This window comes from Dermacentor andersoni, chromosome 1 (assembly GCF_023375885.2).
Source record: "Dermacentor andersoni chromosome 1, qqDerAnde1_hic_scaffold, whole genome shotgun sequence".
Taxonomy (NCBI): Eukaryota; Metazoa; Arthropoda; class Arachnida; order Ixodida; family Ixodidae; genus Dermacentor; species Dermacentor andersoni.
The window spans coordinates 278,099,125-278,126,690 of NC_092814.1; the positions used below are offsets into that span (position 1 = coordinate 278,099,125).

At 46.6% G+C, this 27,566-nt stretch overlaps 1 protein-coding gene across 2 annotated transcripts in view; it reads right to left on the minus strand.

The window, feature by feature from the left end:
- Positions 1 to 27,566, minus strand: part of LOC126548177 (ribosome biogenesis protein BMS1 homolog) — a 184,973-nt gene that overhangs the window by 102,315 nt on the left and 55,092 nt on the right. For both annotated transcript variants that reach the window (XM_050196311.3, XM_055063180.2), the window contains 3 exons: positions 24,788 to 24,921; positions 12,762 to 12,903; positions 12,534 to 12,663 (listed from right to left, as the gene is read on the minus strand). In XM_050196311.3, the coding sequence (XP_050052268.1) occupies positions 12,534 to 12,663; positions 12,762 to 12,903; positions 24,788 to 24,921 (406 nt within the window). The remainder of the gene's footprint in view (positions 1 to 12,533; positions 12,664 to 12,761; positions 12,904 to 24,787; positions 24,922 to 27,566) is intronic.

The window sequence follows — 27,566 nt, forward strand, 5'->3', positions numbered from 1 at the left end:
GCTTCACCGTAATACTTTGTGTATGCTTCAGCATGTAACACTGCCATATTGAGGCAAAGCTGACTTTCGGAGACCGGCATTATGTAACACGACACGCTTTTCGAGCTTTGAAGCCATTGGCAAGGATTAGAAAGGCAGAGTAGGCGCCATTGCTAACAGCGGTGAGTTGTTTTAATAAAAAGCACCGAACAGCAAGAATCTTGTTAGCGAACGTGAAAGTGGCTGTTGCCGTGGTGGTGATGGCTGCCAGCGGATCTGCATGTGAGAACGCCTGTTCGAGGCGGCGAGATAATCAAAACGGAGGCGGTGGTGGCTTTGATCAATACCGTTTCAGACCTGCATTCATGACAAAAAGTCAGGAAAATCAAACAGCAAAGGGTCTTTGCGTCCAAAATTTCAGACATTCTTATACACTGACTCTCTAGGGTACCATGGCGGTGCCGCAAAGGTGTTTGAATTGTTTGAATAATCAGGCATGTCCGAAAAATTGGGCACCCAGAAAATCAGTCGTTGAGTGTAGCTACATAACCCCAATGAAAACATTTCATTGCTGTGAAAACGCAAAAATACTGCACTTTTGCGCAGTTGGCACAAATGGCACTTGAGTGGGCACAGCCAGGAGCAGGCAAGATCGAACTGTAGCAAAATGATGTAAATTGTGTAACTTAAAATTATTTTGTCATTAGTATCCATTAGGTTCGTATCATCTGTTCTCGCTTCCTCGCAGACAGGAAGCTCCGACTCACCGGCATCAACATATTCTTGGAAGGTATCTGTGGCAGAACCAAACTTGTTTTCAATGAGGCCGGACCACACGTCGTTGGTGTTGACCATCTCATCGGCAACATTGTTGCTCGGCTCATTGGCGTCAAGAGCCTCTGCATTGCGAACGAAGCCTGCTTTGTTGAAATACTTGCTTATTGTAGTGGCTTTTACCTGCCACCACGAAGTGGCAACCATATCAATCGCGCCCTTTAATTTCACTTTAAGAGGCTGCTGCTGCTGCATGCTCAGCAAAACTCTTTCACAGATGCATTTTTTTGTAAAGTGCCTTTACGGTTGTGGTGACACCCTGTTCGAACGACTGACATTTTGCAGTTGTGTTGGCAGGCAGAAACTTTAACTTGACTGCAGTCAACTTTGGCTTGATGTGGTGGGCTGTGCAATTGTCAAGAATGATAACGACCTGTCGCTTCTCTGCCACCATGTCTTCATCAAACTTGCAAAGCCAGCTTGTGAACATGTCTTGCATCATCCACGCCTTTTTGTTGGGTTTGTATGTCACTGGCAGGCACTCTCGCTTTTTAAAGCAACGTGGCCTCGCTGATTTTCCAATGACAAACAGGCGGCGCTTGTCGTTTCCATCCATGTTAGCGCAGAACAACACAGTTATGCGCTCTTTTGAGGCCTTACGGCTACAGCAGGCTTCGCCTCTCAGCACAAGAGTGCAGTTGGGCAGAAGGTTATAAAAAAACACCAGCTTCGTCGGCATTGTATATGTCTCTGTCCGTATACGTGGACAGCACGGTTTCCAAACTTAAGCGAAGCCAGATTTCGATAAACCCGTCGTTGGCATCACCGCTTTCATCGCACACCACTTTGCGGCTGATGCCATGGTGATCCTTGAATCGCTGGATCCATCCATTAAGTGGGTTGAAATCATTATGGCCTAAAAGAGCACCAAGGGACTTGGCTTTTTCTTGGAGCATGGGGCCACTCACTGGTATGCACTGAGCCCTAACTTCACGGAACCATCTGAAGAGCGCTGCGCCCACGTCTTCATACATCAATGTACGTATTCTCTTCCATGACAGGGAAGACGAACCTTGCTGCAGTTGCTGCCACAATTTGTACTTGTTCTTGTATATGGTTGACACAATTGTGTCCGAAACGCCGTATTTGGCCGCCACCGACACCTTCTTCAGCCCACTTTCTATGTTCCTTATAACACATTCCTTCATCTCCAGCGATAAGGCATGCCTCTTACACCGCTTGAAGACGCCGCCGACGCCATGGTGACGAAGGCCCAACAACACACGTGCACAGAGGACAACTAAGACACGACGAGATCACGACGTGCACACACCAAATGCAACAAAGAGACTGAAAAAAAAAAAAAAAGAGAGTGCGCTGTCGCCACTATCGCTTTTATCGCGCGCAGCTTGATTGGACACTGCTATAGTGACGAAAACACTCGCCCTCCTTCCTCTAAAGTCTCCCGCCCTTCTCCTCCTTTTTTTTTTTCGTTTTTCGCCGCTGGTCTTCATGCGCGCGCCCACGCTCCCCCTTCTCCGTGTTTGTGCGCCCGGCGACTATGCGGCCGTGCGGGCCGTGTTCAACGCCTCCGAGAAAAGGCCATGCTCCGTGCACTGATTTCATGGTCGCGCGCTTAAAGGAACCGCGCTTACAACCGGTATTCTGCTTCGCGTGCCTACGCAATAAATAGTCCGCCTATACATTAAGTTCTATGGGAGACATATCGGTGGTCAAAAAACCCACGCTATAACCGGTCCCGCACTAAAAGCGGTTACGTTATAAGTGGTCTGCACTGTATTTAAAAAAAATGTGCCAGTTTTTATTTGAAATTGAAAAATCTGGTGAATAGCTAGCACCACCTCAAAAAGTCAGCATCGCAGCTGCTACTAACCACACTAGTAGCCAACTGAAGTACACAAGCGACGTTGCCATTTTAAGCTGTGTCGTATCGGCATGCGGCGTGGCATTATGGTAATGGCACCAAACAGGTGATGCCACTATGCTGCCACTTTCAAACAAAAAGTTTGCTAGCCGCAGAGGCATCGTCAAACGTTCAAGCTGGGCGGTACTTTGGCGTCGCTGAGAAAAATGCACGTTGTTGGAGGAGGCAACAGGAGATGCTTTTTGCAAGCGCCAGCCGCAACGAGGAGATGACAGCAATAAGGAAGATGGTGACATAGAATGAGCACGGCGAGTTCATATGTAATAAATGTTCTTATTTTGTGAACGCTGTCCTCGCTTTTTTGTTCGGCCTACATTCGAAATAAGTTGTTTTTTTCTTCTGGATTCGGACTTTCGGCGGTAGGGTTAGAATTGGGGCCGGCCTAGATTCAAGTAAATATGGCAATTCCATAGACTTTCTTTGAGCCACGCAGCAACGGATTTCTTCTGAGCGCAGCAGAGTCTGCAAGGAGGTCGCTTATGGCATCGCCTGAACAAGCATATCTCTTAATGTTGTCGATGAACGTAGCACATCCATGAATATAGGCACAGGCTGGTAGCATCTGTGGGGTCGTCTTTCGTTCAAGCTGGCCGCCAGCAGTGTCGGCATGAGGCAATGCCTCCTTGCGTGTTCCATCTCATACAACGACCAAGCATAAAACCAGGAACCAAACGATGGACGCCTCAAAAGGTTTGTGTGTGAACATGCATATCCGATATGATTTGTGTGACTTGAAATGCTGCGCCCGCCGCGCTCGCGTCGTTGTTGCCCCTTGCTTCGTCCGCCTCAACATGAGCTTGCGTGCTGCTCATCGCCTTGCGCTATCTTTTAGATTATTTGCTCAGCTTTTTTTTTTTCGCTAGTTCGCTGCACGTGATGCCGGCAAAGCCCAAGACAGTGCAGATGTTCAATGCACGGGAGCGCGATATAGGTACGTCTTGTACGAGCATCGAACTTCCGATCTTCCGCAGCGAGTGCCGACTGCGTAGACGCTTTTCAGCGGCGGAACTGTGCTTTCGGCTGTCGCCAGTCGAAAATCCAACACACTGAGTGTGCCTGGAGCCGCAAGAGCTAATTAGAAGCTCCGCAGGAGCTTTCTAATAAAAAAACACATGTTCAACTTTAAGGCCTGTTTTCTCGGATTGGATTTTTTCGCTAGTAGTGGTGCTGGGGAAGGCAATATCTCAAGAACCATTCTTCAGATTTGTATGCCGTTTTTTTTTTATTCTGTTCCTGCTTGACTTTGCAAGGGGGTAACAGGCTTCTTTTTTTGAAAGCTGGTGCAGTTAATTTATAGTAAACAATTAATTTTTGATGAATGTGGTCATTACTGGCTACATCAAATTCAAAGTTGACTTAAAATTTTTTGGAGGGGAAATTAAAGCAAAGGGTTCTTTAGCCCCCTGGGATATCTATCAAGGGATCATCACAGTGAATTTCAGCTTCCTACGATGTCCTGGCATTTCTCCAGGCTCTTCCGCAGGCATATACATGAATCACCTAGTCAGACCTCAATAACTCTGGAACTAATAAACATATCTTCATGAAACTTTGCAGTTCCTCAAAGTTCGGTGGTGTGAATGTACCCTGAAAGCTTCATCTGGATATCATAAAAAATAAAAAAGTTCGGTCTCCAGGGTAGCCTCCCCCTTAAGACAGCAATGGCAAAACAAAACGAAATCAAACTGGTGGACGACGCCGGATGCTGCGGGAGGATGCAGCAAGGAACGGCGGTGCATTTGGGTTATCGCCAACGAAATGTGTGTAGTACGCTTCCAATGGCACTATGCCCCACACGCTCTAAAACAGGTAAGATGTTTATCGCAATAGGGTTGCTGGCAATAGCCGTAAATGTGGTGTGTGACAACCCGGGAGTTTTGCTAGTACCAGAATAAGAAACTGAGTGCTCACCGGCGTTTTCATGTGAGAAGGCCAGGCGAGTACAGTGCAGTCCACTTATAACGATATCGAGAAAGACGAAAAATATGATCGTTATAACCGATGATCGCTATATCTGGACTGCAGTTATAAAAAAAAAAATAATAATAAACGCGTTTGCGCTCTTTACCTTTGCAGCTCTGAACTCGAATTCGCTACTTGCTCTAAAGAATAGATGATGTAGACAGTAGGCCGTGAAAAACAAACTTTATTTCCAGCGCCAATGACCGTGTCAAGGATTAGGCGCGCCGAAATAGTCCGAAATCTGCACTTGCTTTTGCGGCAGCTTCAGCTTCACAACCGCGGTGTGCATGGATTCCAGCTGCTGCGCGAACACTGGCGGCAATCCTTTAGCATGCATAAAATCAATTAAGGAGTCGATCGACGATAGTGCACTTTGCGTGGACATCGTGGTCGGGGTCAAGGAGCCACTGTCGATCTCGTTGTCACTGTCGCTGATGCCGTCGCCACCGTCGCACAACTTCGCGTCTGTCGAGACAGCACATCTTCGGCGATCGCCTCGTCGGTGACCTCATCGCAGAACGAGGCAGCACTGTCTGCAGTCAAAAACTCCTCCTTCGACACACCACCTGTGTCACCAGTAGGAACGAGCTCCCAGAGCTCGGTTATGTCAGCGACTTCCACCGGGTCGGTCTCAGTAGGTTGGGGAAGTTCGTCCTTACGCACAAAGCCCGCCTTCTTGAAGCAATTGGTGATGAACCACTGGTAAAGCGCCTCTTCAACATCGGCGTTCAAAGGGTCTCTAACCCCTTTTCCGCTGATCGGAATGGCCGCTGATAGCTCCTGCCTTCACAATCGCGGTGCTCTCGGTTTTCAAGATGGTTGATATCGTTAACTGGACGAGCTCATACTTCTTCACGAGGGCGCTCACCTTGAAGCCGCATCGAGAGTCCTGCAATATATCCATCTTCGTGTCAAGCGACACCGCTTTGCGCTTTCTCGGCGCCATCTTCGAACTGAGTTGAACCGTTGGTTGCACGCTGCTTCGGTGTCGTCAGCCTGCTATCGCGAGAGAGACGCGGGACGGGCGCCACCGCGCCGCTTTGCTTGTCGCTTCTTTTTTTCTTTCTCTTTCGGAGCGACTGTGGCCGACGCGCATGAAGCAGCTAGCGCCATCTTGTGGCGCGCGGCGCCAACGTTGGCTGCGCCTACTCGTGCGCGGGTGGGGCGAGACGCGATGCGCGGTAATGGCGGCAGATACGAACTTACGGAGGTAAACATCGCCTCGTCTCGACATCGTTCGTTTCAGGGAACTAAGCAACGCAAACGTTACGATTATTTGGCACGGAAAACGCCGTCCAGACTGCAAAATTTTGATCGTTATATCCGATATGCGGTGAATAACCTATCGTTATAGATGGTTTTTTTCCCCATAGACCTAATGCATAAAATGACACTGTCATGTCGACCCATCGTTATAACCAATATATCGTTATATGTGGTATCGTTATAAGTGGACTGCACTGTATTGCGGTAAAAGTGCTGCAGCGGACGGCTAATGTTCTTGATCCCAAGCACCTCATGCATTTTCTTTGCCTGGGATCAAGCGGCTGGAAAACGTATCACACGATCGCAGTTTAGTGATGTAGTGAACAATGATGTGGAAAATTAGTGTTTTTTGCGAATGTATGAACCGGTAAAGGATAAGCGTAACTGTATCGGGTAATTTTTTTTGTGTTCTTGATCGCGAATGTTGGTGCCGGGAAATTGTACGTAACGGGATCATATCAACGAGGTTCTACTGTACTAGTTTCATTTTCATGAGACTTGGCACTGGACACATCGAAGATATAGGGACGTTCTACTCTCTTGCACCCACTTATATTGTTTTCCTAGCATGGCTCTCACATCTCCTGTGAGCCTAGATTAGCCCCGTAGCCAAGTGCCAGTGGTCGGTGTATAGTCGGCCTACATTCGCGTATAGTCGTGGTCCATCGTGGTGCCAATGGTCGGTGTATAGTTGAAACCTACAAAAACGAAACCCCGCGACAACGAAATATTTTCGTATCCCTGGCAAACGCCCATAAGGTTCAATGCATTTCGTACCTCTCGACAACGAAATGTTCCTGTACTACGATCCTGCAACAAACAAATTTGTTGGAACATAACCCCACATACTACCTACTCACGCAAGGGCAGCAGGTTCCAAAATATGCTCAAATGCAATTGCTTTGCAGTAAAATTGCGTAAAATATCCCCATATTACACTTGTGTAGGCACCGCCATTTTTGTTTACAAACACAAACAAGCACCGAGAGCTACAATGTGCGCCGAAAACACGTCATGGCCCCCATCTTTTTTTGTTGATCGCCCGTTTGAAGCAGCACGCATGTTGCTAACGGCATGTGATGACTGTTTTTGCACACCTAGTGCAGTGTGTAATGTGCGTCTTAGCGAGAAAAAATGCAGCAGAAACAAGGAAATCCACGTTCCACTGACTTGGAATTGTTTATGGGACTTGAGATGGCAGTCACAGCATCAGACGTGATTAAGCGATCATCCGGGAATATGCATCCTTTGCTTCAAGAATGCTGGTTTCAGTGCCACCTGACAGCCATAGATAGTGTGTGGATTCGGCACCGGACGTAGATTTGCGCGAAGGGGCCATGATCTTGATCGAGTGCCTTTGGGTATACGAGATACGATCACTTTTGCACTCTGCACCGGATGGGTCGGCGTCCATGGGCTTCAACATGTGCTGGAGAAATGCTGTTGCATACGTGGAGCGCAGTTACTATGCGTCCGGTGCAGAGTTCACACGAAATCTCGCAAAAGTGATTGTATCTCCGAAATCAAATGATCAAGAATACTGCTCCACGGCAGTGCTACCACTGCTGATTGACGCATGCGGTGCACTTTGTGCAGTCGGCAATGCGGTTATATCCACGAGAAAAGCTGTGGGAGATATGGGGTTCTCCTCCGTACTCTTGGGACAAAGGAACGACAATACAGTAGTGCAAACAGTCACACAAGGGCATTTATTGCACCTTTCATAGATCAATGCCTGCTAGCCGAGTTGCTATCCCCAAAACATGCCGATGGGCGCGCGACAAATCTAGAAGTCCGACTTACTGCGACCGCATTGCGAGCGAATATGTTCGCCCCATGCTGGATCCCAACGCCTGGTCGTTCGCGTGTACAGTCACGCGAATGGTGGCACGTTCGAAGGCGGGCACGCGAGACGGTCTCGCAGAAGCATGGTCGGCGCACGCGCGGGCGGCACGTCCGCTCCCGCTCGCTTCCCGAACCCAGAGAGAGCAAGCGCCTTCCCTTTCGGCGCCCAAGTAACCCCGCAGCAGCGCGACAGTCGCGCCATCTCTCGCACCGCGCTTGTACCACTCCGACCGCCAGGCCACGCGAGCCGTGCGGGAAAACAGCATATCAGGGGATGCGCTATGCGGGAAAAACATCAGGGGACGCGCGAGAGTCGCGCATCCCCACAAAGCTTACCAAAGTAGGCTAACAGAATTTTGATGGTAAAGTTTCATTCTGCGACGCATTACATATCTGTGCTGTCTCATTTCGCACCAATGAAATTCTCGCAACAGCGAATTTCTGCACGTTCCCCGCCGATTTCATTATTACGAAGTTCAACTGTAGTTGCAGAATAGTGCAAGGGATGGCACGAGTGTTGCACTGCTATCACCACCTAACAGTAGGGTTACTCAGGAACAAAAGGGAGTAGGCTCTTCCCCTTTGGCTTGGGGTCGGCTGTGTGCACGGATGGTTCGTGTGCCCGACAGCAAGCTTTGCGGGAACATCCTGCAAAATGCTTTAGAGCGAGACCCTGGGATGGACGACCACATCCAATGGAACGCACCACTGTTCGCGTGAGTGTACATGCAAACGATTAGGTGTTGGTGACCAGCATGGGAGTGAACATGTTCCTTTGATATCCTGTTGCAGTGAATTGCACTTCCTCAATTCACCAGCGCCCATTGGTATAAGAAAGGTGCAATAAAGGCCCTTGTGAATGTTTGCCCTACTGCATTGTTGTTCCTTTGTCCCAAGAGGATATTTGAGACCATACAAAGTGCACAGCCGACAGCACTCTTGGCACTGTGTTGACTGTGCGAAGATACCGAGCCTAATGCAGCACCAAAAACGCTGTTGCCCTTATACGTGGACGCATCCAGTGCCGACACTGCCGAGACACGCAAAATCTTGTGAAAGCAAAACTATTTCTGAAAGACTGCCCCGACGGCAGTTGAGTGATGCATAGAGAGGTAAGGGAAGCAAATGATCAGTAAGCAGCGAACGTGAGGCAAGGACAAAGGCAGTTGGAGCTTCCAGCATGCGAAGGTGTGCTGTCTTCCTCCTCACGGAGGGGACAGCACAGTGAGGGAGCTGCTGGAGGCTGGTGGTGTTTCTCACACGTCTGCCATTGGGTTCGGAGTTCCACGCAGGTTGTCATACGTGGTGGGATGTGCATAATATCGCATTGCATATGTGTATTAGGAGTTTGCTGGGACTGCACCAATCTGTCATAAAACCTAGGACGACACAAAATCAGGAGACGCATAACCGGGGTTTCACTGTAACGTTTGACTGTACATAGGGTGCCCCAGCTAATGTTAGACATCTGACAAGTTGTGTACAAGATAAAATTTTAAGACCTATGGTATTCAATGAACAGACTTCCGACGACCAAACACTGTAGGTCTTATAATGGTATCTTGCACTGTGATTCCCCCCCCCCCCCCCCCCCCCCCATTGAACAGCATGCCTAACGTCAGCTGAGTTACACGGTAGATGTGACTGCTTTTAGGCATAGCACCAAGCACGACATCACCTTACATAAACAAAAGGATAAAAGCGACTCTATAGAGAGTTGTAGTAGTGGTGCTGGTGTGGCAACTATAGATTGTTGCCGGACATAAGGAAGCGGTTGCTAGTTGTTTCCATTATTGCAAAATTTATTTCACAAGACATCACAATAAAGCCAACAGATTTTTCAGACATTCCGATAATTTGGCCGCCTTTGCATCACTACCATGTATCCCACCCCATCCCATACAAGCTGCCAGCCAGCTCCCTCACGGTGCCATTTCCTCCGTCAGTGAAGGGAGAGAGCACCTTCGCATGCAGAAAGCTCTGATTGGTTTCCTGAGTCCCCCCCCAGTCTTTTTTCTTCACTCACATTTGCTGCCCTCTCGTCGTTCGTTTCCCTTCCCCCTCCTAATGCCGCCTAACCGCTATCCGCCTTCATCCCTTTTGCAATATCATTGAGCTTTCTCTTTCTCGGCATTATTTGTGTTAACTATCTGCCTACCCACACTCCTACACATTTTCTCTCAGTAGTGTATACTACCGTCCCCAGATGCGGCTGATAGTGTTTTTGGCGCTGCGCAAAAGTCCCTATCTTCACACATTGCAATGAGTGCTGTCATCTGAATACTCAACGTTTCCAGTGTGGGGTCTCGCATAAGTGAAACTAGTACAGTGCAGTCCACTTATAACGATATCGAGAAAGACGAAAAATATGATCGTTATAACCGATGATCGCTATATCTGGACTGCAGTTATAAAAAAAAAAAAAAATTAAACGCGTTTGCGCTCTTTACCTTTGCAGCTCTGAACTCGAATTCGCTACTTGCTCTAAAGAATAGATGATGTAGACAGTAGGCCGTGAAAAACAAACTTTATTTCTAGCGCCAATGACCGTGTCAAGGATTAGGCGCGCCGAAATAGTCCGAAATCTGCACTTGCTTTTGCGGCAGCTTCAGCTTCACAACCGCGGTGTGAATGGATTCCAGCTGCTGCGCGAACACTGGCGGCAATCCTTTAGCATGCATAAAATCAATTAAGGAGTCGATCGACGATAGTGCACTTTGCGTGGACATCGTGGTCGGGGTCAAGGAGCCACTGTCGATCTCGTTGTCACTGTCGCTGATGCCGTCGCCACCGTCGCACAACTTCGCGTTTGTCGAGACAGCACATCTTCGGCGATCGCCTCGTCGGTGACCTCATCGCAGAACGAGGCAGCACTGTCTGCAGTCAAACTACTCCTTCGACACACCACCTGTGTCACCAGTAGGAACGAGCTCCCAGAGCTCGGTTATGTCAGCGACTTCCACCGGGTCGGTCTCAGCAGGTTGGGGAAGTTCGTCCTCACGCACAAAGCCCGCCTTCTTGAAGCAATTGGTGATGAACCACTGGTAAAGCGCCTCTTCAACATCGGCGTTCAAAGGGTCTCTAACCCCTTTTCCGCTGATCGGAATGGCCGCTGATAGCTCCTGCCTTCACAATCGCGGTGCTCCCGGTTTTCAAGATGGTTGATATCGTTAACTGGACGAGCTCTTACTTCTTCACGAGGGCGCTCACCTTGAAGCCGCATCGAGAGTCCTGCAAAATATCCATCTTCGTGTCAAGCGACACAGCTTTGCGCTTTGTCGGCGCCATCTTCGAACTGAGTTGAACCGTTGGTTGCACGCTGCTTCGGTGGCGTCAGCCTGCTATCGCGAGAGAGACGCGGGACGGGCGCCACCGCGCCGCTTTGCTTGTCGCTTCTTTTTTTCTTTCTCTCTCTTTCGGAGCGACTGTGGCCGACGCGCATGAAGCAGCTAGCGCCATCTTGTGGCGCGCGGCGCCAACGTTGGCTGCGCCTACTCGTGCGCGGGCGGGGCGAGACGCGCTGCGCGGTAATGGCGGCAGATACGAACTTACGGAGGTAAACATCGCCTCGTCTCGACATCGTTCGTTTCAGCGAACTAAGCAACGCAAACGTTACGATTATTTGGCACGGAAAACGCCGTCCAGACTGCAAAATTTTGATCGTTATATCCGATATGCGGTGAATAACCTATCGTTATAAATGGTTTTTTTCCCCATAGACCTAATGCATAAAATGACACTGTCATGTCGACCCATCGTTATAACCGATATATCGTTATATGTGGTATCGTTATAAGTGGACTGCACTGTATCTCCGAAAGTGATTACACAAGAACAAGGTGCCAGCACGTATGGAAAGTGCAAAAGGACGTGAAAGATTTAACTGAACAGCCACCGGAAGACACACAAATTTAATTGGATATGCATCTTCTCACATGCAGTTAGAAGATTTTTGCCTACACGCAAACGCACAAGACTTCTCACGCAACTGTTGTTAGGTGCCCGGTTTCGTGCTGGTCGTCATATAAGACAGATGTGTGAGGAGGCATTGCCTCATGCAGACTCTACTGTCTGCCATCTCAGACAAGGACAATGCCACAGATGCTACCATGCCTGTGCCTACGTTTGCGAATGTGCTACATAGCATCAACATTTGGAGACTCGTCTGTGCAGGCGACCTCCTTATGGATGTTGCTGCGCTAGAAAGGAAGCCGTTGCTGTGTGGCTCAGAGAAAGTCTGCAAGAAACTAACTGATATTTAAAAATCTAGGTGCGAAAAGGAAATTTTAGCATGCTGGGCGGTGCGGATCATGGTACATGGTATGCTAAATTCCTCTATAAAGAGTGAATGGCACCTTCACTGTAGTATTAGTGTTTACTTTTTAGGCAGTATTGCAGAGTATTAGACTACAGTTTAAATTAATGCTCCTTACAACTCTGTCGCACAACACCTTGCAACAGTGCAACGTGTATAATAGACATAATATTTGTCGGTGGGTTGCACGACGCCCAGATTATACAATGTTTTTGCATGATGCCGACAAAGTCGTATAATCGGGGTCACACTGTACCATAAGGCACATGTTTAAAATGCTTGTTAGTGTTTTCTTGATTTTCTTGTACATCAGGATGCAACCATATAGGGAAATGCGAGGCACATTTTTGAACAGACAAGTTAAATCGTAAAAGAAACTGCTTCATCATTGTTCTGGACATTAAATTTAATGCCGAAATATGGAAAAAACAGTTGAGTGCTACTTGCCTTCTTCATCGTCATCACCACTACCATCATCACCAGAGCCTTTCAGGTTGTCACCTTCATCACCCAAGTCAAATTCATCATCATCCTCATCTGATGTAACCTCATCCCTCGCTTCGTGTCCGTTTTGGCCCTACATACATCATAGCAAGAAACAAGCAATTATACTACTCTCACAAAATAATACCAGACCATTGTTTAATCTTCACTCTTATGACAAACTCTGTTTACCTCCTCGTCACTCTCTTCCATATCACTTTCTTCACCCAATACATCTTCATCAGACTCGTCCTCTGATCCACTGTTAACTCCACCTTCTGATATGGGTGCTAATGCTGGCCTTCGAGATCTTGATTTTGATTCTTGCACAGCACTGTTTTGAAAAAGAAAACAGGTAAAAATGACATTCTACATTTATTAAGAACAAGAAAGTGCCAGCTAAATTCCACTACAAAAAGGAAAAATACACACACAACCAAAAACAAGAGTTGTACAATAACACATGCAAACACAAAGTTCTAGCAGAACTGGGTAGCTGAAAAATTACAGTCTTACACGTATACAGTCTACGCTCGTTACAAAAGACCTGCATACAACAGACTTCCGGATATAACAGACCATATTTCAACCTTAATTTGTTCTACCTATTTTATTGATGCAACAAAGTTCACTTTTAACGGACTGCGCTACAACGGTCTATCAGCTACAGAGGACAAAATTAGCTGCAATTTTTTTCAGAATTGGCTGTATAAGACCTACTTTTGCCGTGTCGACAAGGGCTGGGCCGACAACTGACTTGCGAGGTTCAGCCGACGATCGCGACTCAATATCGCGTGCGTGAAAGAGGAAGGCAGGTGGAAAATGTGCCATCTTCTTTCGCGCAAGGCACTGGGGCACTACTTTACAATTGGTAGTAAGTTAAGGGGGGTGTGGCACTTCTGGATGCCCTGGACTTTTGAGCGCATGCATGAGTAAGAGTGGGTGGGATAGAGAAAATGTGGGGGCTTTTCTCCTTGAATATACGACTCTGCCTAGGCACTTAGTGTGTGTTGTATGCGTTTGTCCCTAGGCATGCCGGCATTGCAGAGTGGGGTCGAGTTTGTTTACACTCGGACAATGGCTGCCAGCGCGTTGAGAAAGACGATCCGTCAAGAGAGATCTGCTGAGAAAGATTCCCCGAGGCTGTGGGAAGAACCATCGGCCTCCGTTTTCACTGCACGCAAGGTGTTGTATATCGCTTCCCTTTCTTGTGCGGCAAAGTGTACATAGGGCCAACAGGAAGATGCCCCAATGACAGGCTAAGGGAACACAAGCAAAAATTGAACTGTTATCGAGATGGACATGTCTCTGTGCATAGTGATGATTGCGGGCGTAAACAACTGTTTAATGATTGTATAGTCGTGTTTAGGAATAAAGATAAAGATATGAGGGAGATTGTAGAAGCAAGCTTGATTGCAAAGGAAGGTGCAAACTGCACCAGCGCTCTGCTGATTTCTCTGAGCAGAAAGGAAATAGCCTATCTGGAAAATGCTGGGTTGCGCGTGCGATCATTTCCACTCGTTTGAGCCAGCATAAATACCATGCTTTTCTGAACTAAAATTCAGTTGATAGTTAGTGCACATCCTGTCGTCTTTCTTGTCCGTGTAAATCCAGCGCTATGACTTCAATTGGTGTAACAAGAAGCCTCAGAAACAATTTCATATAAAACCTGTAGCGCAGTGACAGAAGAGTTAGGAGGCCGGTAGAAAGCTTCAGCTGTGAAAGAATAATTGTCTAGCAACATAACTTTGCACCATACTGATTCCACCTCGTCATGACCTATATCTAATTCAGATGAATTTAAAGAGCGGCGAACTAAAAGAAAGACGCTACCACCCACGCGGGATCTATCTTTGTGATAAGCAACTTAGCCTCCTGGAAAAATCTTCAAAGCGATCTGCGATGTGGACAAAGTCTGCACCCACTCGGTCCTCATCTTCAAAGCGATCTGCGATGTCGACAAAGTGTGCCCAGTGCTGGTAGCTTCGTATGTGCAACGTTTAGTTCGCACTGAAGCGAGATACAGCATGAAGGCCAATTTTGACGAAGGTCAAGGTTTTGACAGTGGCTTTCTGCAGCCACCAAGCGAGATAAAACTACTATCCTTACTTCGCATAGCTGTCTATTAATTTGATATCGCAATCAATGCTTTGCCTTTCGGGCGAAACTGCAACCTTTTTTTGTGTGTGGAGTTTTTTTTTTTTTTTTTACTTTAGATGTTTGTCACTCACTCTTTGCAATAATGTTAGACATAGCGACCAAAGTTTCGGAAGCGAGGTGTTTCGAATGAAGCGGGTGTTCTTTATCAGATTATCAGGGTCCGTTGTAACGAGAGTCAACTGTATAATATAAGACTTATTTCGAAATTCCCAGCTTCAGAACTCTATTTGCAGTGTGTTCTGGTTCATAACACTAATATAATGTAGCTTTTCTTTCTTAACATGATAAATAAATCAGCACTCGCCTTTTCACATTATTTTGAGATGGTACGTCGCAGTAACAATGAATAAAGCCTTCCAGCCATCCGCTTTGTTTTCTTGTTTCCAATTTCTATAGTAATAATTCCTGTTTGCATGGTAATTTTTACCAATATGTTTTTTACTTTTCCCGAGAGATTGAAAGCCCCCTCGCATTATATACGTGCAAATACGGTACCAAGAGAAAGAACCGAAAGTTGGTACTGTTTAATCCCATAACCACATCACAACACAAAAACATACACAATCAATGAGGCTATACTCAGAGAATCATTTGTTTAAAAATTGACAGAAACTATAGCACACGCCAAAGAGGGTGAAGGTGAAAGCATTACTTGACATTCTCATTCGAATACATTGTTACTTATTGTTTCCTCCAACTAAAGGTCGTGGGTTTGAGTGCCTTAATTGATGCTACCTTAAATAACTGTGCCTTAATTGACTTCGCCCTAATTAACACTAAAGGTCGAGGGTGCGACTCCCACCAAAGGACATGGGTTCAAGTGCCTGAATTAACTTTATCTTAATCAACTTTGCCTTTTTTTTTTGCACGAGCAGCATCGGAGCCAGCTGTGGAAGACGATGATGACAAATGCGAGACCAGTGCCACAAGCACAAAGGGCAGTATGGGAATGCTGGCATGATGAGTGGCATTAGAGCTAGCTGTGGAAGACGACGACGAAAACCCGAGCAGTGGCACAAGTGCGTGTCTGCGCGAGGTGAGCGCACATGACTTTCTGTACCGCACACCATGTTTTCCACACCATTGGTGGTACGAGCAACTTAAGATCTTGCTAACTTCGTACTTTCTAATCGTCCACAACAGAAAACAACATAATAAAGAAAAAATAAACGAACGTTCACCAGGCAGAAAAGAAAGAGAGAAAGGTGGCAAAATAAATGTCAGAGGATGCACTTCAGACTGAATCAAGATACATAAATCCAACATGAACAGTTGCTTAAGGGGCCCTGAACCACCCCTCGGGCTTGATGAAAAAACAAAGTGTGTGGATAGCATATGCTGCTGTGAACATCTCAGCCAAGTTATGTAGTCGTGCACAGCGCATGGCTGCATGTAGTTGCGGTATGCTACGTAATGCAGCTATCGTGGCCACTACGAGGTGCCGCGACGAGTCCAATGGTTGAGCGCACTGCAGCTCCCCGTGGACAACTGCATTTGTCGAATCGTAGGCGTCAAAATCGGAAATAGTGGCGTCAACGTGAATATCCAAAATCAAATTTGAACTGTGTGTCACAGTGACGTTCAACAGGAGGAGCATTGTGGGCCCACCTTGGTCTGCCATAGCCTTCGCACTTCTGCCGAATGCATTGAAGAACTTTTTGCCGGAGAAGTATTTCTGAAATAGCCTAATATAAGTTCAAATGCATTTCCCGACTTCGATAAAAAGTGCTTCAGGGCCCCTTTAGGTGGGAACAGGAATTATCGGCCTAAAATTTACTAAAAACCTAGCTTTGTAAAAGTGCATTATAAGAATCATTTTTTATTCTCTTAACATGCCAAGCCTTTTACATCATAGGTTGATATTTCAGTCTTATTACTACAGTCAAACCTCGATATACCGAAAATGGATATATCGAATTATTCCATACACAGTCGAACTCACTTATAACAATATTCAAGTGCCACAAAAATTCCAATGTTTTAACCGATAATTGTTATAACCGGGTTGCATGAAAAAATGAAAATAGAGGGATGGCAGAGCCATTGAGAAAACTATAATGGCAGGGAGGCCAGTGCCGTTCCCCACCACCTTCCTCCATGCAGCTGCTGATAGTGTCCAAATCGTTTAACTGCTTGTGCTATGATCACGTGTGACAAGCAATATGCGCGCACCGATGAGGCATTGCTTCAGGCTGCCGCGGCAGCCTGTCAGCACGAAAAATCCAGGAGAAACGCTGAGGCGAATTCACCACAAGCATCTCGCCACGCACTTCTCATTGGCTTGCACGAAAAAATCCTATGTCCATCAGCCTTGCATGCTTTACTTGAAGCTTGCCGACATCCTTCTTCAAAGCATCCAAGTGTTCCATGTAGTTCAGTGGAAGGTTGCTTGCGAAAACTAAGCCCCGGAGAGACAGAATCATCTGCTGGGCCTTCTGTGACGATGATGTTGAGGCAGCCTGCCCTACCGCGTCATTGCTGCCGTCGTCGCCGTCACTATCTGATGCAAGCATGTTCGCGACGATCGTCTCATTGGTTAGAAGCACTTAGTTTCCAAATCTATAGCCGTGTGCTTTCTTTTGATGGGCGACGTTGTGCATTGCCGATGATCAGCGGGCAGATCAGCCAACTTCCATTTCGGCTGCGAGTCAAGTGAGGCTGAGAAACCGCGTGGCCAGGAACGATTTCGATGCAACCAACAAAGACGAACGTGAGCAATTAAGCTATTTGCAGAACTGCACTGAATGATGAGCCAGCGACCAACATGCGAGCAATCTGCTAGCGGCACAGTTGGGGCAATCCATTCGTATTTCAGAGGGTGGGGAGGCTTAGAGCTTGAGTGCAGCCCATTTGTGTTCAAAGGGGTGGAAGTGCGATGGGAGAGAGGGTTGCACGGTGTTGGGGTGCGCGACTCTCACGTGTCCCCTGATATGTTTTTTGCCCGCATAGCTCCTGTCTCCTGTAATCCGGCTTCGCCGCGTGGCTTTACGGCAGCGGTCACTATGCTTGCAGGGTAGCATGAGAGATGGCGCGAGTGTTGCTCTGCTAACGCCACCTAACGGCGGGGTTACTTGGGCGCAAAAAGGAGAAGGCTCTTCCTCTTTGGCTCGGGATCGGCAAGCGGCGCGGACGTTCTGCGCAAGCGTTAATTCATGCTTCTGCGAAACCGTCTCGTGAGGCCTACCCCGGAATGGATGAACACGATCGTTCGAACGCGCCACCGTTTGCGTGACCGTACCCGCGAACGACCAGGCGTTGGTGCCCAGCATGGGGCGAACATATTCGGTAGCTATGCGGTTGCGGTGAGTCGGACTTCCGTGATTTGTCGCGCGCCCATTGGCATGTTTTATGGATAGCAACTCGGCTAGCAGGCATTGGTCTATGAAAGGTGCAATAAATGCCCTTGTGATTGTTTGCACTACTGTGTTGTCATTCCTTTGTCCCAAGAGCACGGGCCAATCATGCAGCGACTCGAATGTCTTTTCTTTTTTTTTTCTTTTTCAAGGATTTTGCATTTGACTACCTTTAGACTTGGACACCCAGCAGCAGCCCTGCATCGTTATAACCAATAATGCGGCATTGGGGCATCGTAGTAAGTGGGCTATGTCACCATGGAAAATATACAAAAGTTGACAGTGCAGCAGCTTCTCACAGTTATAACCGATATATTGTTAAAACCGGTATCGTTAAAAGTGGGTTCGACTGTATGGAACACTTCCTATACCATCTGGAAAATCACATGCATTTTGAATCTTTTATTTCAAATGGGGTGGGACGTAAAATGGATATATCGAACTCCGCCACCCCAGACCACGTGCGCTCTGTTGACAGGCGGTGAGCTCTCCCGCAACACCCTCGAAGATAGCAGTGGCGTGATGGGCGTTCCCAACTGCTGCGCACTATGGCTACACACATCGATCGTGCCAAGGGCGCTATTTGAACATAGTGGCGTACACTGAGGGCAGCTTGGCTAGTTCGACAACATCAACGACGCATTGCATTTGCCGCACTGACTCCTCCGTGCGGTGCTCTGCGCCTGCCGCGTCTCGTGAGAACTGGCGGTTTGCATCTGCAAAGGCACGCGATAGCACGCACTCACTGGGCTCATTCATAGATGCCTTGGCAGACGGAACTTAACACTTTGTTAGTGACAGTTTTTCAAAATCTTTCGATTGACGGACGTGGGGATCGCAGCGGAAATAACGGCCAAACGATGATGCTGCTGAGGTTCATACCACAAGCGCTGATGTTGCGCCGCTCCCGACTTCAACTGAGGCTGTAGCTGCTTTGGCCCTTCCACGCCGCTACTGCGACGCAATAGAAGACACCGGCCTATCGCTTGTGGATCGTTTAGGCTATGTTGAGGACTCCGTGTTTAAGCATGCAGCTGCTTCGGTGGGACCTAGGCTAATTGTGTGCGGCGCAACCGACCGTGTGTTCCCGGTTGACGAAGTTGGCACGGCCTAGTCGGCACGCGGCACAACCGAACGCACATTCCGAAAAACGATCCTCGATTGGTTCATTGATTGATTTGCAGAAGTTTTTTACATGATCTGATACATCGAATTCTGGCTATATCAAACTATTTCGCAATCACTGCGCTGTTTGATATATCGAGGTTTGACTGTATACAGTAGAACCCCGCTGTTACGTTCCTCACTGCTGCATTTTCCCGGCTGCTACATCGTTTTCATCCGGTCCTGGCATAGCTTCCATAGGATCCAATGTATAAGAAACCCCGCTGTTATGTAGTAGCTGTGAAAACGTTCCCGCATGATACGTCGCAACGTAGCGCCCCGAACCCGCCTGGGCTAAAGTAGGCAACGCGCTCCAACCGCCATTCTGGCTTTTGACGAGTTTTGGCCGGGCTTGGCTATGGAACTGGCTGCAAGAAGCAGCACGCCAGTTCGAGAAGCCGCCACTAAGTGGCCATTCGTGAAAAATGCTCTCACTATCATCACTGTGATTACGGTCACCGCATAGAGTTTGGGTCACCGCATGGTTTTTGGACGGGTCGCCTCACGGAGGAAGGAAACTCGGGAGAGGCCCTGACGTCACTCTTTGTGAAGCTAAAGTGAAGCCGGAAGTTGGCGTTGCTCATGGCGTTGCTCCACCTATCGGGCCAGCTCTCCTGTCTTGTTTACATTTTTTGCGAAACCACGCCGCGCCGCGCGCAACCGGGCTGCTCGGACGCGCGCGCTCCGCAGCAATACTAAACAATCGTTAGCACGTTAGCATGATTACGCCAAAGAGGGCAACATTTCCCGCGGATATTCCTTCGTCCGTTGCCATTGCCGTGGCGCGGTGACGACGAGGAGCACGAACCGCATGATGCCGGGGAGTTGCCAAATCCTAGCTTTGGAGAAGCCGTCGCGGCTCTGGACTTCCTCCGCAGGTACGTCGCACCTCACAGCGACGCTGACAGCAATGCAGCCTTCCAGGCTATTGAGAAACGTGTGGTGATTTCTAGCGAGCGAAAGAAACGGCAAGCCACCATTCTAGACTTCTTTAAAGTTCTAAGCGCACTCTGTGGAAATAAATTGTCTATAGTTGAAGCTGCACTTTTTTCATTCATTTTCGGAGCTTTCCTCACTGTTGCGTTTTCCCGGCTGTTACGTTTTTTCCCCCCGGTCCGGTGAAAAACGTATGAACGGGGTTCCACTGTATTAATTTTAAAACTATATGGCAGATTTTCTTTGTTCTTTCATCTTCTTAAGATACAGTAGACTTCTGTTACCTAATTCGATCTCAACCGAAGGTCCCGTCAGGCACCCATGCATTTCCATGGGCCCCAAACTTTCATTATTTCGACCCTAAAATTGTCGTTTGCTGTATAATTTAAACTTGACTAGTCCGTACACATGCATCTAACCCTGATAGCAGCCTGTTTAGTGGCAGCATCTGCCTTGGTGGAGCTCAAGGAGACAGTGAATGCGTTGAACACATGTCATTTCCAGTCAAAAACACCTATTTTCAGGCCACGCTAGGGAGTTTTGAAGCAACAACTGTATATCACGGTAGCTACCCGATTCTAAAGTGCCTTTCTTTAAGAAGAAAAAAAAGAATGGACAGGAAATTTCCAGCCCGCTGCAGTCAGACATAAAACCAAAACAGCCTTCGCAATGGTGATATGCTTTACTGCATACCCCATATGTATTGCGGCGGAGCTGACTTTTAAAACACCGTGTGGTGAAGCTGGCTCCAGGAAACTGGCTGCCATAATGCAACAGTTTTTCTAGCTAAAAAATAAGGTGTACGTTAGATTTCTATTTCATTTGGGTGCTTAACTGTCATTTCTACATTAGTTTTCTCATTTGGACACATAGGAAGTGGGCGCGCGTTCAATTCGGGGGTGTGTTAGAATAGGGCAAATACTGCCAAATGAATAGGCATTGTGCTCTTGCATTCTTTCTGCATCTTAATTCGACCTGCCAGATAATTCAATCAATTTTGCCGGGAATGCAGCGTATAATTAATGGGAGTCGACCATACAAATATTGCACACCCAGCAAAACATTTACTCTGATACATCAGTGCCTATCCCATTTAGAAGACTAATTCTTCTTGTAGCCTGAAGCTACATCTTTAGAGCACACAATGTAGTGTGCATACAGTTGAAACCCACATTAACGAAATCCCGCAACAATCCCTGTACGCAACAATCACTGTACTACAATCGCGCATCAATGAAATTTACCAGAACGTGACCCCACATATTACCTACTCGCGTAGGGCTCGTCATCATCATGTTTCATGTCCACTGCAGGACGAAGGCCTCTCCCTGCGATCTCCAATTACCCTTGTCCTGCGCCAATTGATTCCAACTAGCACCCGCGAATTTCCTAATTTCATCACTCCACCTAGTCTTCTGCTGTCCTCGACTGCATTTCGCTTCTCTTGGTACCCATTCTGTAACCCTAATGGTCCAACGGTTATCTAACCAGTGCATTACATGACCTGCCCAGCTCCATTTTTTTCTCTTGATGTCAAATTGAATATCGTCTATAGCCTTTGCTCTCTGATACAAACCGCTCTCTTTCTGTCTCTTAACGTTATGCCTAGCAATCTTCGGTCCATCGCTCTTTGTGCGGTCCTTAACTTGTTCTCAAGCTTCTTTGTCAGTCTCCGTTGGGCTAGCAGGCACCAAAACATGCTAAGATGCGATTATTTTGTACTAAAATTGCATAAAATACCATCAGATTACACTTGTGTGGGCGCTGCTATCTTGTGCGCTGGAAACATGTCATGGCCGCCATCTTGTTTGTTGATCGCCCATTTGAAACAGCACGCATGTTGCTACCACATGTGATGACGGTTTGTGCACACCTACTAAGAGAGATCATAGATTGTTGTTCGAAACACACGTTCAGTTTGCGATGCTTGCAGCTGACGACTCAGTACGGTCTAGGCCAATCGCGTGAGGTGAAATTGAACGCAAACTGAATGCACATTTTGAACGATGATCGTCGATCGTGGCAGTGCACTGCATAATGTTTGCCTTGGTGAGAAAAATGCAGCAAAAACAAGGAAATGTACGTCCCACCAACATGGAATTGTTTATGGCGCTAGAAATGGATGTCGCAGTATGGAGTGCCATGCATCGGGCCATGATTGAGTGATCGTCAGGAAATATGCATCCCTTGCTTCAAGAACGCTGCTTTGGTGGCACCGGAGAGGAATCGGGTGCAGATTCAGCGCCGAACGTAGATTTGAGCGAAGGGGCCGTAATCTCGATTGTTTGCCTTTGGGTACATGAGATACGATCACTTCTGCGCTCAACACTAGACGTGTCGGCGCAAACGGGCGATAGCGTGCGCTGGAGAAACCCTGCTGCATGTGTTGTTGCTCTGCGTCCGCTGCCGAGTTACGCAAGATCTTGCAAAACTGCTTGTATCTACAAAAGCAATTGACACCACGGCAGTACTGCTGCTGCTGGTCGACACATGAGGCAGACTTTGTACTGTCGGCAATGCGGTTCTATCGTATTTACTTGCGTAATGATTGTACCCCTGAATTTTGTCGTCAAAATTTGCTTTGTTTTTTTTTTCTTTCCCATGTAATGATCGCACCTCGAACTTGCCGCAGCGACATGTCGTGTGCCAAGTCTAGCTAATGATGGTGGCGCTTACCATCTGTCAAATGCTACATGAATGACTCTGAATGACAAGGGACATTCCGCTGCACTACGTGGAGCTAATGCCTTGGAGAAGGATGTCAGCAAGCTTCGCATAAAGCAAGCAAGGCTGACGGACATGGGGTTTTCTCGTGCAAGCCAGTGAGAAGTACAATGGACTTTCTTTAAATGGAACCTCAAGGGACCAGGGAAATTGGCTCCGTTTATCAGGAGTTCCATTTACTGACTACCAAAGGTGATTACGATTCCATGAATACAAAACTAACCAGCCATCAGTGTGATGTTTCATTTAAAGACCTCTCACCAGGCCTCATGGCAAATTTTGGTTATATGCTGGAAGTTGTTACGTGTCCTCTAGGGAGCGTTCAGCTGCAAACATTTTTCACGTTTTTCACTCGCTCAAATCGGCTCATTAATAGCCAAGATAGAAATATTTCAGTGCTGTTCAGAAGGCGAGCTCCACTGTCAAGAAAGACACTCTTTCCACGTGCCCCGTCTAGCCTCCGCAAGCGAAATGCCTTCCCTGCGTTCTCCCATACCGGACCTTGAGGATCGCGTGACGCATACGTCAGGGGCCCCGCCTTCATTTTTTTTCTGTCTTTTTGTTTTTTCCCCGGCGCTGCACACTTCTGCTGATGGCATCGCGCGCGAGCTGTTCTGATTGTCTGGTTTCGCGTAACGCATGATTTTGCGCACTGTGCACAAGGACACATGACTAGCGGTATAATTCAGTGCTACACGAATACTGAGGCAGAACAAGCGGATCGCAGAGCATGATCATGTGCTGGAACACAGTAGAAAATGGCATAGTTTCGGTACCTGCATACGTGACTGCACGACCGTGGGAAAAAGCAGACAAAGTGGAAGTACAGCTCTTTTGCTTCGGTGCGAAGTAAAACAAAAAGCACACACACATTCCATTTGTGTGTTTGATTATTTCTCTAATAACTTCAATTCGTCAATTCAAGCAACAGATCACACAAATAACAAATGTTGCCTTGAATAATTTTCAAAGTCACGTGTCACCACGAGCGACATCACACTGCGGACACGAGTACGTAGGCACAGGGACACGAGAACGTCACCATCCAGCTTGGAGCCCGGTCGCCGCAAGGGAAAAGGAAAACGGTGTTCCGATTGAAATTTCAGACCTTTCAGCAACGCGCAGCGATGTATTTCTTCACAAACACAATGTTAGCGCACACTGTATGCTCTGCACTTGGCAGCTCAAAATGGCCAGACCTGGTGAGAGGCCCAGGTTTGGCCATTTAAGAGGCAGTTACGTTAAAGCAACTTCCGTTTATCAAGAGTCCACCGTACATGGAAATCTTACCCCAGCATTTCTTCTGGATTTCTCAAGCTGAGAGGCTGCCGTGGCAACCTTGCCGCATTTTTTAAAATGGCCCTTTGGGGCCACCAAAGCGATGCCTTGGCAGAGCTCGCATGCCGCTTGCTGCCCAAGACCCCTCTTTACCAAAAGCTGCAGCTTGTTACAAGTGATCAGAGAGTGCAGGAAGCATAATTAACACAATCAGAGTCAACACAATCAGAATCCAGATGGAAGAAAAGGGTCGGGAAGGGGGCACTGGCTTCCTCGCCAATATGGTTTTCTCACAACAGCTATGCCATCACCCTTTTTAATCTTTTTTCATGCAAACTGGTTGTAACAATTATCGGCTATAACAATGGAATTTTCGTGGCAATTGAATAGTTATAAGTGGGCTCGACTGCATTTTGGTGGTAAGCTTTCATATTATTTTGTGAGTTAATGTAAAACTAGTTGGTAATACTTAGTAGAAACAGCAAGCTAAAATTTTAATTAGTAATAATTCCTACTTGTCATTTAGCAGGAAATGAAAAAAAAAAATTCAGCTAAAAAAACGATAAATGCCCCATCCGTGTTTAAAAAAAAACTTTCTCTGACCTTTCAACATCATCAGGAGAAAGAACACCGCCATCAGAAAACAGTGCAAATTTGCTTGTTTGCATCTTGGCATCAATAGTCTGTTTGGTCTTCATCATTGATTGCAACATCTGGTCCACTTTCTTCCCATCCTCCTGTCAATAAAGCAAATGGGGAATTAGTCAGATTTGGTACACCACTGACATGTGCTAGCTTCTCCAGCATTAGTACATGAAAATACCACGAACAGTAATATACAAGCAACGTTTACATGAATGTGACAGAAGCATATTACATCTCATGTAAACAGGCTAATTCGCTAGGAAGGCGTTTCACATCAAATGCAAAGCAGGGGTAGTTTGAGATGGATAATGCACATTTCAGTGGCCCATGTAAACAGAAGCATATCATATCAGAAATTCTAGGAACGCTTCACTGCTGGATGATAACTGGCCAAAAATTACAGCTTATGAAGCAGGCCGCGCGATTTCTTTTCACTTGTCAGTACATGAAAGCAACTAAACTGTGTGTTGAAACAGTGCCTTCTTTGTCAACAGCATACACAACTAACACAGGTGAGACTTGACTTCTGGTGTTTACACAGTCATATTGACTTTTGAGGGGATAGAAGCTGTGACGGCTGCGCTAGGCTACTAGTGGACATGGTAACACTCGCGGGCACACCGTGAAATTTTATGATCTTGATAGAATATGGTAACCTTCCACACAAAAAAACAGTGCATAAGCTTGTCAACACGGACAAATGAAGCAGAACCTGCCAGACACTCAGCCAGTTGCCTTCAGTGCATTTCACAATGCAACAGCAAAAGCACGCTCATCGGAAATGAGCGCTAAATTTCAAATATGACACCAGATGACATTAACTGGCTCAACAAGAAAATGTGCATTCATGTAAACAGTGGCGTATGAGTAAATACAATGAGGTACATTAATATGATACGCTCTCTACTGTGTTCATGTAAACGTGGCTACAGTTATACCTTCGTAACTCTTACTAATGGATCTAACAAAGCACAACTGTAATTCCACTTAAAACTCTTATAGAAAGACATGCATTTAAAATTTTGCTTTAATGAAAAAAAATTTCTAAAGTGAATATAACAAGCTACTTTCAGTTCAGAAAAATTATGTATTAATATTTCAACATTGATTAGGCAAAATCTTGCTGCACTTAATGGTGCTAATAGCTCTACGGCTGCAGCAGTTCAAAGCTCCCATGTGCGTTTGGCCACCTGGCACATGTGAAAAAGACTACAGGGCTAATACCCATGCGACAAAGGCGAGGTTAATGCCATTAAAAGTGTAAGACCTAAAGTTTCTTAATGCCATTATATTTCGGTCGCTGCTACACGTGCATACTTAATGACATTAAACGTCGCGATGGCGATAGCTGCAGTGAAACTGTTAAGTTTGCTTGCCAACCGTAATACAATAAAAACAGTTATCTAGAGAGCAAACGTTTAAGAAATGGCGTGAGAAACATTAATAGGCACGTTTTATGTAGTTTATTTCAGGAATGTTGTTGTTGCACTCAGCCATAAACTGAAGCCAAGCTAGCTCGACGGCCAATCCATAGCGTAGCCAAAGCATTAAAAAACGAGAAATAGCACTCAAAGGTTAACAGCTTTCAAGCAGCGATCCTAAAGAATTTGACCATGTGCTCCAGTTTGTTGTGGCGTATGTGCTTCTTCGAGTCAAATATCGTCGAGAAATTCGAAGGCTTTGCCAACAAGGCAAGGAATCGCTGCCGTGCAATCGAACAGCTTCTCCTGGCTAATGCGCTCACGATTAGTGCTGTAGTTGTACATAGCCACAAGAGCGTGCCTTCTGATCTCTACGAAAATAAAAAGCTCCTTTTAAAAAAAGTGAAGAATACATTAGTTGTTTTTATCTAAAAGTTTGCTAATATCGTCAGAATGTGCTCACGACAGGGACATTGGAAACGAGAGTACGTATTCGACGACCAAGTGAGTTGCAATCATTGTAAGAACGCACTATGCCACGAAAAAGAGTTCTTTTTAAAAAAAATTGAAGAATATATTAATTATTTTTCACTAAGAATTCGTTTAGTCTCGTCGGAATGTGGAGACATTGGGAACGAGAGTATGCATTTGATGGTCCATTGAGTTATGAGAACGCACTACGTCACGAACAGCATTAAGCTTTAATGCCACTAAGCATGTCCCTGTGGCACCCCCCAAATGGCCTTAAAGTTTAAGGCACAAGCAAGTTGATGTCATTTTCTGTGTCCGTGTGGCACTGGTATAAGATTGTGACCACTCTAACTTCGCCCATTACTGTCGCCAATTCCAGAATTCTGTGCACGAAATACACTGCCCCTTAGTTGAGTGTAGTGTACTATCACGGCAGAATAAAATGCAAACAGAGGAGGGGCAACTTGTGATACATGATGGATGGTGTAACCGCTGCCATGATAAAAAGCTGCACATGCTAAGATATGTCGTTTGTGGCTTCGCACTATGCTCTTAATACTCTCAGTTATCAGTCAGCTTATCAACAATTCTTGAGCATGCCAGCATGCTTTTTGCAACCATTGTGAAAATATTTTAGCTCCAGTAGCAGACAATAGAAAATATAGGTTTATCGTTGATATTCATATGACAAGTGCATAGGGATTCTTGTTACATCACTTAGACTGAGACAGAGGTACAGCTGCAACAGAATAAGTGCAGCACAAGTGATTAATGACTGGAGCAGGAATATTGTAACACAGGATGCTCTTCTTCCCGAGCACGGTGGTTACGAGTGCCAGGCACAA